General features: G+C 51.5%; 2 protein-coding genes across 3 annotated transcripts in view; both read left to right on the forward strand.

Annotated features, from left to right (window-relative positions):
- Window positions 1–405: 405 nt before the first annotated feature.
- Rnaseh1 (ribonuclease H1) lies at window positions 406–6,567 on the forward strand. 2 transcript variants are annotated; one of them, XM_023708334.1, is made up of 8 exons: window positions 406–627; window positions 1,592–1,707; window positions 2,206–2,364; window positions 3,729–3,828; window positions 4,808–4,862; window positions 5,265–5,349; window positions 5,682–5,806; window positions 6,361–6,567. In XM_023708334.1, the coding sequence occupies exons 1-8, from the start codon at window positions 500–502 to the stop codon at window positions 6,475–6,477; spliced, it is 885 nt and encodes a 294-aa protein (XP_023564102.1). In that variant the 5' UTR covers window positions 406–499; the 3' UTR covers window positions 6,478–6,567. The 2 variants fall into 2 exon arrangements, with proteins under 2 accessions (XP_023564102.1, NP_001272943.1); NM_001286014.1 differs by having other exon boundaries at window positions 500–627; window positions 1,592–1,728; window positions 2,221–2,364; window positions 6,361–6,477.
- A 2,274-nt stretch (window positions 6,568–8,841) lies between these two features.
- Window positions 8,842–11,421, forward strand: part of Adi1 (acireductone dioxygenase 1) — an 8,393-nt gene continuing 5,813 nt past the window's right edge. Inside the window, exon 1 of the mRNA XM_004648058.2 lies at window positions 8,842–9,064. Coding sequence (XP_004648115.1) covers window positions 8,945–9,064 — 120 coding nt within the window. The 5' untranslated portion in view covers window positions 8,842–8,944. The remainder of the gene's footprint in view (window positions 9,065–11,421) is intronic.

Below are 11,421 nucleotides of genomic sequence, written 5' to 3' on the forward strand. Positions count from 1 at the left end.
CGGGGCAGGCTGGCATGTGGTTTTGGGGGATTGAACCGTGGTCCCTGTGCTTTGCTAAGCTTGTTCTAAGTAGGGGCTTTAGACCACTGAGCCATCTCACCAGCCCCCTTTTTGTCTTTTTGAGACAGGGTCTCACTATGCAGTTCAGTCTGGCCTTGAGCTCACTTTGTAGCCCGGCTGATCTTGAACTCGCAACGATCCTCTTGCCTCCCGAGTGCCAGCACTACAGACAAGCGCCACCGCGCCCGGCTTGCATTCAATCTCACGAGTAGCAGGACCTGATCCCTATGCAGCTTGAGCCCGAACCACAAACAGCCAAACCGCGGTCACATCCGGGAAACTGGGAGCCACGCCCACCAGCGCATGCTCTCCTGTGTCGTCATCCCCTCCTTCCCGACACACCCCGCGCGCTTTCACAGGAAGTGTGGTAGGGACCGCTTCCGGGTCAGGCTGCCTTCTCGGGATCTTTGAAATGCGGCGCCCTGCGCGGTAATGAGCGATGCGCTGGGTGCTACCGCTGGCCCGTAGAGTTTGCCTGGGTGCTGGGCGTCTCAGCCACGGCTGCTGCAGGCTAGGGATGTTCTATGCGGTGCGGAGGGGCCGTAAGACCGGGGTCTTCTCGACTTGGTGAGTAGCCGCCGCACCCTTGGGTCCTGGCGCGGCGGGTCACCGCCTGGAGCCGCAGACCCCACCGTCCTATTTTTCTAGTAGCGTTTGGCGCACCAGAAAGGCCACTGTGGTTTGGGAGCGAGTTCTTTGTTGTGACTGAGGAAGTCCCGAAGGTAGCGCACAGCTGGGCGTGGTGGTGCACCAGGTAGCCCAGCCCCGGGCAGGTGGAGCAGGCCGGTCGCCTGGAGTTGAGGTCGGCCCGGGCTGCATAACGAGACGCAGACCAGCCGCACAAGGAACACCGCCAGCACCGGGAAGCACTGCCAGGTTTCCATGCAGCTGGACTGGAAGTAGAGCTCAGCTGGTACCCGCTCTTGTTTTTAGTGGGAGTGTGTTTGTAAAGAAACGGGTGAGCTCACGTTCGCGGTTGGATATCTATAACACCCGCCCTGCGACGCTACGCCCACGGGATTATCTTCACGTTCAGGTTTTTAGGTGGAAATTCATAGGCAAGTGAGCGGCAAAGGTCGGATTTGAGCCCGGATGCTATGACTCGGCGCCCAGAATTTTCTCCTTATGCCGGGGTTTATTTTCTGAGTCCACGTTGTTTCCCAGCGCCGCCCAAATATGCTGCTGAGAAATAGCACCTCAGATGTTGACTCTTCTGCTGTGATAAAATGATTCTTCTGTTCTTTTTTCTAAGACCCAGATTTTTACGTGCCCTTAGTTTGTGGGAAACCGTAAGGCACTGATGTGCCGTCCAGCTGGTTATACCAGCACAGGAGTTGCAGAATCTGACCTATAAGAGAAAACTGTGAATTGCACAGTGTGCACCTTTGCCACGAGGAACGGACAATGCATCTTTTTGTGCTGCTCCTAACCTAACCTAACCTAAGACAGGACTTTTAACCAGACCTTTTATGCCTTGTTTTTGGAGGTAAACCGAAGAGGGAGAGAGGTAAGAAATGCTGGCTTTTTCCAGGAATGAGTGCAAAGCACAGGTGGACCGGTTTCCTGCCGCCAGATTTAAGAAGTTTGCCAGCGAAGATGAGGCCTGGGCTTTTGTCAGGAGGGCTTCGAGCCCAGATGGCTCAGAAGGTACTTACCTCTTGTATCAGTGTGACATTTTACCCCTTCCTGCTTCTCCTATCCTAGTGTTCTTGGACAGTTTTTCCATTCAAGATTAAAGAATATAAAGTGAATTAGTGAAAGTGTTAGAGACATGGACCAAGGACCCAGGTGTCCTGTCCCATTCAATGTGTGTAGGTCACTAGTTCTTGTCTTTCTTTTCTTTGGTATCTGGGATTGAAATGAGGACCTTGCGCTTGGCAGGCAGGCGCTTATGCCGCTGAGCTATATCCTTGGTTCTTCATTTCTTTTTGTCTGTCTGTCTCTGTTTCTGTCTCTCTGTCCCTGTCTCTTTGTCTCTGTCTCTGTCTCAGTGTCTGTCTCTCTCTTATGTATTTGGTACAGGGTCTCTCTAGGCTCTTGGACTCGAGCTGTTTTCAGCCTCCCCAGTGCTGGGATTGCAGGTGTGCGTGACCATGTCCTGCTTGTGCACTGTTTCTGACTCTAGTGCAAACACTTGCTTTTCAGAGCAGAATGATGCAGGGGAATCACAGGTGAAGGCCAGCAAGCGGCCCCGGGAGCCTCTGGATGACAGTGAAGATGCAAGCACAGAGCCGAGCATCAAGCTTGCGAGACAGAGCACAGAGCCAGCCCCTCTCATTAGCAAAGACATGTTTTCTTACATGGGTATGTCTTAGCTAAAATCAGAAATATACACATAACAATCATCCCCAGGAATGGTTATGCACTGCTATAATCCTGGAACTCAGGAGGCTGAGGCAGGCAGATCATGACCAAGTTCAAGGCCAGCCTGGAATACTTGGGGAGACTCTTGTCTCAAAAAAGCAGGAAGAAAAACAAAACAAAACAAAAAAAACCTTCTGCCTTGGGGCCTTCCCCTTAGCTCAGTTCTTTAAGTTGGCTGCTTCAACAAAGCAGTCAGGCTCAGGTTGCTGTGGTTCCATCCTGACAACTCAAGCCAGCCAAACCTGCCCTGAAGGCATTCGAAGCAAAACAACAACAACAACAACAACAACAACAGAAAACAAAAACCTTCAAAAAAGCAGGAAGGGTGGGGAGGGCTGGGGCTGTAACTCTGTGCACAGGCCCTGGGTGTCGATCCCAAGTGCCAGTAAACCTCACTGTAAAAGGGAGAAATCAAGCTGATATCTGTCCTCGTTCATTGTCATAAGTTTTGTTTAGAAATCTGCAGCATCACTGTAACTGTTAAGAATTGTTAAACTTTTGGATATTCTTAGGAAAATTGTTTTGTAGAGTATATACGAACATCATCACAATATTTTATAAACAATACAAACAGGACTTCAGGGTGTCATGTAGCTAGCTGCTAGTGGCCCACTGAGGCTGGATTCCACCACACTGTTCCCTCCGAGAATTGAGAATCTTGAGCTTTTCCACTTTTAGCTTCAGGATGGGTTGTGTTGTATGTATTTGGTGACTTGTGTAAGTCTCCTTTTTGTCTTTTCCATATAGGAATAGAAAATAGAACATGTTAGGGGGTGGGGAGATAGTTCAATAGAATAAGTGCTTGCCTGCCAAGTGCAAGGGCCTGAGTTTAATCCCTGGCTTCCACAAAAAAAAAAAAAAAAAAAAAGAACATTTTTTCATAGAAATCAATGTGTTTCTGTATGCAGGGTTTTTCCTAAGAAAAAGCCATTTGGTCATTTTGAGGGAAACCAGTAGGAAATGTTTCGTCCGGCTGTGTTTACAGATCAGCTCTTCAGTGACTTCAGACAGAACCTTGCCTTGGTTCCTTGTGTCAAGCACCTAGGCCACTAAGGATGGGCCAGGCCCTCTCTAGTTGGCCAGCTACATGGAGAAAGGTAGCAGTGCCGTCCTCTGGCCCCTCCAGGGCAGGGCTCAAGCTCCAGTTCTCACCGAGCAGTTCCGAGGGCAGGTGTGCCAGCTGAGGAGCAGAGTGTTTTCCTAGGGAGAGCACTGTGGCTCTGTAAAGCTACCTGTGTCACCGCATTAGAGGTGCATTTGACTTCCAGTGGGTTGGCCCCATGGCACCACTGTTCCCTTCACAGGAGACTCTGTCGTTGTCTACACCGATGGCTGCTGCTCCAGTAATGGGCGGAGGAGGGCCCGAGCAGGAATCGGCGTTTACTGGGGGCCAGGCCACCCTCTGTAAGTGAACTGAGAAAGTGGAGGTATTAAGCATGGGGTTCTTACCAAATCCTATTCCAGAGTGCATGAAAAGATGAGGCAGGGTCATCCTGGTGGATTGGCCTTGCTGTTGACTGCTGGGCGGGGAACCTGGCTGGTAGCACTGGCAGGCCGCTGGGGCAGTAGAGCTTCTATCCGTCAGGTGGATGCTGAACAGCCTTGACCTTAGCTGAGACACAAGCTGGTGACCCTGCTCTCTTGGCCAACTCAGAGGAGTCCCTGTCCACTGATGAGCTTCCCACAGAATGGCCTCACTGCCTGTAGCTTAAGCATCTTGTGGCACGGGAAGGGCCTTGAGGCTCCCCAGGTGTGGCCTGGAGTAGAGCCTGTTAGGTCACTTCTCTGCTGAGGATGCGTTTGCCCAGAGGTGGTGAGGCAGTGTGAGGTGAGGTGTGGTCACTGTACCCCAGCCATGGGGGTTAAGACTCAAAGGGTAGCCGAAAACCCCACAATTCATGCAAGAGTGGGATGTGACCCTGGGAAAGTTGCCCCGCACCACTTGTGACCCTTGGTTTCTCTTGGTTCCGGTGCCCACAGGAACTGTGCCATAGGTGTGTAGGGTAAATACCACTGTCCACGTCTCTTGTGCTTTACAGTTTTTTCTCACCATCTCATGTGAGCTGCAGACCGTGGCAGGAGAGCACCAGCCTGGCACCAGTGCCCAGGACTTGTGCCAGCCTGAGACACAGGCTAGCGCCTTCAGGTCTGGAGGTTCAGTGCAGCTTTTGGCTTGTGGCCCAGCCGCGTTGTGTTTGCGATGCTGGCTGGGGTGTCTTGTCCCAGAGCATTAGTGTGGTCACTTTGACTTTGAGAGACTGTGTTTTTGCCTGAAGCTTTTGTATTTCAAATAACAGTACACTATTTTGTTGTCTCCGCTGATGGGGATTTCTTCAAGGCTTAGCTTTATAATTTTCTTTTCTTTTGTATTATTTTGAAACAGAAATGTAGGCATTAGACTTCCTGGGCGACAGACCAACCAGAGAGCAGAAATCCATGTAAGTTATCTGATGATGTGTGTTTATTCTTCTTCATATTGACCATGAATACTTTAGCCTTTTTCCCCCACTTATCTTACTATCCATATATTTAAGAGATACTCAAAAGTCCTAAAGAAAATTTGGGTTAGCAGAAATTCTGTAAGATGCGAATTTACTTGAAAAAAATCTAAAATCTACATCCGTCTATCCATCCAATTTTACAAAAGCAAAAAAAAAAAAAAAAAAAAATAATCTAAAACCTTATTTGAAGTAGGTGACCACAGGAGCGTTGCGTGTTTAACACTGCAGAGGACATAGTGATTTGGGGCAGGCAGGGCTATTTGGGCTTTGAAGGCGTCACGAGCGTGGGAAGCCTGGATTGAGCTGCTCGTGTGGCCTGACCAGGCTTTGTTTCTCAAGGCAGCATGCAAAGCCATAGAACAAGCCAAGGTGCAGAACATCAGCAAGCTGGTGCTGTACACTGACAGCATGTTCACCATCAACGGTGAGGGCCTGCCTGTTATCACTCGGGAGTGGCCAGTTCTGGGGGAGGCACAGTGGCAGGCACAGAGTCACAGAGATGTTGGGGGATGGGGGACCTGAGAGGCCAGGAGGACTTGGGAGCACTTGAGTGACCTAGGATCATGGCCCACCGGGAGGGGCTGTGTGCAGCAGCCGGTGGGGGATAGTTAGAGGCAGGAGCAGTGACACTGCAGCTGGGGGTGCAGAGAAGGGGTGGGGTGCTGCTGGCAAGGCCACAGAGGCCACGAAGGAAGTGAGGTGTCCAGGCTGCCAGCCCAGACTCAGCCACAAGGATGAGTTGTGATGTGTGTCCAGGGATCACCAGCTGGGTTCCGGGCTGGAAGAAGAATGGGTGGAAGACGAGCACGGGAAAGGAGGTGATCAACAAGGAGGACTTCGTGCGGCTGGAAAGGCTCGTGCAGGGCATGGACATCCAGTGGGTGAGTGGGCATGCTGGGCATGTTCGAGGTTGTGTCATGGAGTGCACCAAACATGCTTAATTCTCTTAGCCCCATGGGTAATATTTGTCTTTTGTTTTTTGTTACAGAATTAAGCGATTGACCCTAGGGACACGATCACTTAGTGATATCCCAAGCCCTTTTTTTTCTTTATATTTTGTTTGCACAGGGTCTCACTGCATAGTGCAGGGTGGCCTTGAACTCACCATATATCTCGTTGGCCTCGAGCTCACCAGTCCTCTTGCTTCGGCCTCCTGAGTAGCTGGGTCACAGGTGTGCGTGCCAAGTGCAGCACATCCATGTTTTTTCTGTCTGTTTGTGCTGGCCCAGTCACTGTCAGTGGGGAGCAGGACTGTAAGGGCTGGCGTCTGAGTGATAGAGAAGCTCTGCTGGGGTGTGGGTGACAACACTGCACGATGCACCCAACGCCTGCTGTGTGTTCCTGTGCGTGCTCAGCCTGTGCCGGGTACAGTGAGTCTGGTGTGCACTGTCTGCAGAAACCTCAGGCAGGTAACTGCAAATGTTTGTCTTAACAGATGCACATTCCCGGGCACTCAGGATTCCTGGGCAATGAGGAGGCAGACAGGCTGGCCAGAGAAGGCGCCAGGCAGTCTGAGGAGCAAGGAGAGTTGCTGAGCACCCAGGACGCATGAGCCAGGCTGTGGTGACCTTTATTCCTGGTGTGCACCATAGGCCCCCTGGCTGCTGCAAGTAGACAGATGCAGCCTCCCACCAAGACCAAGGCCACTGACATTCTGTGACATGGCTGGACTCACGCACTCAGGAAGCAGTGAAGGAGCTGGAGATTTGCAGATTCTGTGAAGTATTGGTTCTGTGCTTATTAAATAAGCTTGATACTGTTCTCTTTTGTTTTATTGCAGTCTGGCCTGAAATGCTTGGGCTTTGATTTTTATTTTATTTCTTTATTTTTTGCAGAACTGGGGATTGAACTCAGGCCCTTGTGCCTACCAGGCAAGCGCTTATTCTACTGAGCTATCTCCCTAACCCGGGCTTTGATTTAAATAAGGACTCATAAAAGTAAAACATTTGAGTAAGACATGGTGTACCGCATGTAATCCCATCACTCTGGGAGGCTGAGGCAGAAGGATCACAAGTTTGCACTCAGCCTGGGCAATTTAGAAGACCTTGTCTCCAAAACAGAAGTGTAAATGAGAGAAGGGACAAAGTCAGGGAAGTAGCTCCATGCAAAGGCCCTGGGTTTAATCCCAAGTACGGCTGGGGGTTTTGGGGCACACCTACAGTGTAATTCCTGAATGAGTGAGGCCAGCCTGAGCTATGTAGTGAGGCCGTCTCAAAACCCAAAATAAATACTGTGAAAAGACAGATCTGGAAGCACTTGAAGAGTGGGTGCCTTTGCCTTCCTAGTTGCAGCGCCAGGCAACCTGATGGCTGGACTGAGGCTGCAGCAGTGGGTCAGGGGGGGCCACAACTGCTAAAACCCAGGGGCATACTTATATCAATTTAGTTTTTCTTTGGCTTTTTCTCTTAATGTGTGAACTTAAAACCATTGTTGGATATAATTATTTTTATATGTTTTTGCATAAATTCAAAGCGAGAAGATAACATGTAGCTCTGTGGCTGAGTGCCCTTCCATCTCCCATCAGGACCGCCCTGCTCCACATAGGGCCCTCTGACATTGCCTGCCTTTCTCCCTGACTAGAGCAGGAAGCACTTCTGGGGCTTCAGGTCTGCCTTTTCTCTTGCTGGCATGGTTTGTGTCTTGCTCTCCCTCTTTGCCGCCCACTTTGGTCTTGTCTTCACAGCGTGTTCCCTGAAAGACTTGGAGTCTTTTGTTTTTCCAGAATCTAGACTTGGCTACCTGTTATCACACAAATGGGGTCAGTGAACTGGAAAATGCGACCAGAGGATGGCATCCCCTACCCCAAACACTGTGTAAACCCAGTCTGCTCAAGATGACTTTTTAAGGGCCAACCAGGGAACCTCCCCCCCCCCCCATGGGGTTTACAGGCAGGGAAGGATATAGGGCCAGGAGATGGAGTCACCCAAGGAGGGGTGATGTCCCTCCTGCTGTAGGCAGGCTTGACTCAGAAGGGTACTCTAACACAGCTGTGCTAGTTTCCCAGTGATGTATGCGTGTTGTCCCAGCACAGGAGGCTGAGGCAGGAGGTATGTACACAACACAGTTTGGGCTTCAGCTGGGCTGGTCCTGCAGGGATTGCCCCAAGGATGCTGCTGCTGAGCCAGGGAAATAGACTAAATGCCTGCTTAGGCAAGCACAGGGTCCTGGGTTTTCTCCCCAGCACCACACACCCCAGCCCCACCCCGGGGGTGTGCTGGGCCACTGATGGGCATGGTGATGCACGCCTTTAATCCCGGTGCTGAGGAGGCTGAAAACAGGAGGATCACTGTAAGTCTGAGCTGTACCAAATACATTTTTAAAAAGGGGGGATGGAGGGGGGAGATCAGATGAGTGGATTAAAGACCCTACTTAGGCAGACACACGGGCCAGGAGCTCTATTCTTGTCCTGTCCTGCCGGCCCCACCCCCAGGGCACACTGAGAGGATTGAGATGGGGTGTGGTGGTGTGTGCCTGTAATCTCAGTGCTGGGAAGGCTGAAAGGAAGGATCACTATGAGTCCAATCTGTGTAGTGAGACCCTGTAATTAATACATAAAAATAAATAGGGGCGGGGCCGGGGAGATGGCTCAGTAGAACAAGCGTTCCCCTGGCAAGTGCAAGGGCCCGAGTTCAATCCCCGGTTCTGCAAAAAAATAAAAAAATAAATAGGGGCTGGGGAGATAGCTCAGTAGGATAGCACTTGCCTGGCAAGTGCAAGGGCCTGAGTTCAATCCCCGGTTCCGCCAAAAAAAAAAATTAAAATAAAAAATAAAAAAGGATGCTGTTCCTGGTTGCAGAATCTCAGGCTGGTGCAGATTCCCTCTGGTTCGGTGTGCGGGGCGGGGCCGGTTTGGCCGGGAAGCCCTTCCCAGTGCCTGGAAGCTCCGCCCCAGCCCTACGCCTGCTGGTTCCAGGGAAGTCCCGCCCACAGGGTCCTTCCACCGGCCCCTGCCTTCGTACTTGCCCTGTCTTGGGCGCAAACGGTGTGCTGCCCGCCCCACTTGCAGCCTAGACGCCACGATGGTACAGGCCTGGTACATGGATGAGTCCACAGACGACCCGCGGCTGCCGCACCGCCTCAACCCTGACTGCCCAGTGAGCCTGGAGCAGCTGCGCAAACTCGGCGTGCTTTACTGGAAGGTGCGCGAGGCGGCGCGGCGGGCGGGCTTCTGCCGCTGGGCTGGGCTGTGGCGCATGCTCTCTACGGGGCTGAGCCTGGCATCCGGGTGGTCTGACAGAGGATAGCGTTGCGCGTGCTCTGCATGGAGTGACAGTCGGGTGCTGGGCTGATGCGTCCCGGCTGCTCAGCGCATGCTCAGGCCTGGGTGGGGGCTAAAGAGGCCACAGTGGAGGTGTCTGGGTCCTCCGTTAGCTGTATGTTCCTCGCTTAGAATGAAATTCAGGCTCAGCCTACCCTGGAACCAGCATTTCCTTGTAGCACTGGGGAGGGAACTGAGTCAGCCCCAGACTTATTTAATCTTGAGACAGGGCCTCTATAAATTACCGAATTGCCCAGCCGGAGCTCCAGCTTGCAATCCTGCCTCAGCCTCCCTAGTGCTGCGATTAGAGGCGTATGCCATCAGGCCAGGCTGGGAACCTGCTTTTGGACTCTGACCCGTGACGCTGCGATTACATGCCTGTGCCACCACGGCTCAGGGCCTGTGCCACCATGGCTCAGGTGTCTCAGATCGGCATCTTTAGTGACTGTGCCGTTCAAGTGACCTGCATTCCACAGGTCTGCTTTGCCCTCTGCAGGGGTTCACAGGGTGCTGGACAACAACTTTTCCCAACAGCTAGACCTGGTGATCAGGAAGGGACATTTGTGGGACAGAGGGGAAAGGTATGGACAAGTGTGACGCGAAGGTGGAGTATTTGTCCTGATAGCGAAAGGTCATCCAGCTGAGGCCTGGCTTCCCAGCACTCAGGAGGCTGACTGAAGCAGGACCACGGCTGCGAGTTCAGGCCCACCCTGGGCTACATAGGGAGTTGAAGGCCAGCCTGTACTGCACGGGGAGACCCTGTCTGAAAAAAAAAAACCAACCAACAGTAGAAGGTCACCCTTTGCATCCTGTGTCAGTCCCAGGGAGGACTGCTGTGGGAGACTGGAATAGTTCAGGGGTAGCACCTCTGCAGCCAGCAGTGCAGGGGATGGAACCCAGGGCCGTGTGCTGGTTGGGCAAGCGCTGTGCCCTGAGCCCCATCGCCAGCGCCTGTGGCCTTGGTGCTTTTATGCTTAGCTCTTCTGTATCTTTCTCACTCTGCCCCGTGATGTCAAGGGACCAAAGTTACACAAATTAAAGCTGTAATTGGCTTTTCCGAGATTTATGAATTAGAGTCATCTCCATGCTGTCAAATACAGTTGGGCTTCTTTCTCTGAGAGTTCAGCGTCATGCATAGAACCAGTTGCTGATGGAAAATATTGAAAAGTCACATCCGTCCTGAACATGTCCAGCCAGCTTTCTTCCCTAAAGAATGCAGTGTAGCCACTCACATGCCAGTGTGCTAGGTATTACATAGTTCTCTAAGATGGTTGCAAGTAGACAAGAGGATCTGTGAATGTTGGAAGCAAGCGCCCATAGATTCCTGGGTGTGCGCAGATGCATGTGTGTAGGTGTCCTGCCATCAGTCCCACGAGATATGAAAGCTCCTACAGGTGTTGGCAGCAGAGTGGGTTTTGTAATTTGAGAACAAGGAAAATAGGGAAGGGGGGGCTGATGAGTTAGTGTCAGTTTACTTCAGATTATTTGTTAGTGTTAAGGTGGGAGGCTCAGGATGACTGGACTTTCCGGTTTTTAGGCAAAATGAGTGTTTTGGGATCTGTCTGCTTCTCTCAAGTTTCGTTTTGATTCTGTGGGACTTAGGGCAAGAGGCTCTGTGCCGTTTCAGGTGACGAGCTCAGTCCCAAATGCTATCCCTTCTCATTTTGTTTAACAGTAGGTGCACATAAGGAGCAATTTTGCTCACTTGGTTGTTCGTTCACTCATTCTTTTCTGTCTTTCTTTCCTTTTTTCTTTTTTCCTGCCTCAGGTTTATTTGTACAAAGAGCATAGGAGGACAGGTGGCACCCCAGGGGTCACACCAGTCCTTCTGTTTTTACATCAGCAGATAAGAGGCTTTTACTCTGGAGCCTTCATGGGGCCCTGGGCACCTTTGGAGACCTGGGCTGGAGCAGAAGCTGGAGCCTGGGGCTTGGCTGGAGCCGGGGCCTTTGGTCAGCAAGGCCTGTAACCCTTGGCAATGTGGGTATAGATATGCTTCCCAAGCTTGGGGCAGGCAGTATAGGCAAGTCGAGTGAGGCTGCAGTTTACTCCCTTTGGAATGATCTTGGGCTTGACGAGGGCCTTGATGGCCTCAGCACGTGCATTCATGGCCTTGGCATTGTTTGCTTGCATCTTCTTGAAGCCTTTCTTGTGCTTCTTGGCAAAATGCATGTTCCTAAGGTACTTGGGATCTACCCCCTTCAGAGATTCATATCTTTGTGACTGAGGTTTCTTGAT

Source organism: Octodon degus, unplaced genomic scaffold (genome assembly GCF_000260255.1).
Source record: "Octodon degus isolate 3935 unplaced genomic scaffold, OctDeg1.0 scaffold00351, whole genome shotgun sequence".
NCBI lineage: Eukaryota > Metazoa > Chordata > Mammalia > Rodentia > Octodontidae > Octodon > Octodon degus.

Coding starts and splice junctions, on each gene's coding strand:
- Rnaseh1 (NM_001286014.1), top strand. CDS start 500: ATGCGCTGGGTGCTACCGCTGGCCCGTAGAGTTTGCCTGGGTGCTGGG. Junction 5,350..5,681: donor CAGCATGTTCACCATCAACG/GTGAGGGCCTGC, acceptor ATGTGTGTCCAG/GGATCACCAGCTGGGTTCCG. Junction 5,807..6,360: donor AGGGCATGGACATCCAGTGG/GTGAGTGGGCAT, acceptor TTGTCTTAACAG/ATGCACATTCCCGGGCACTC.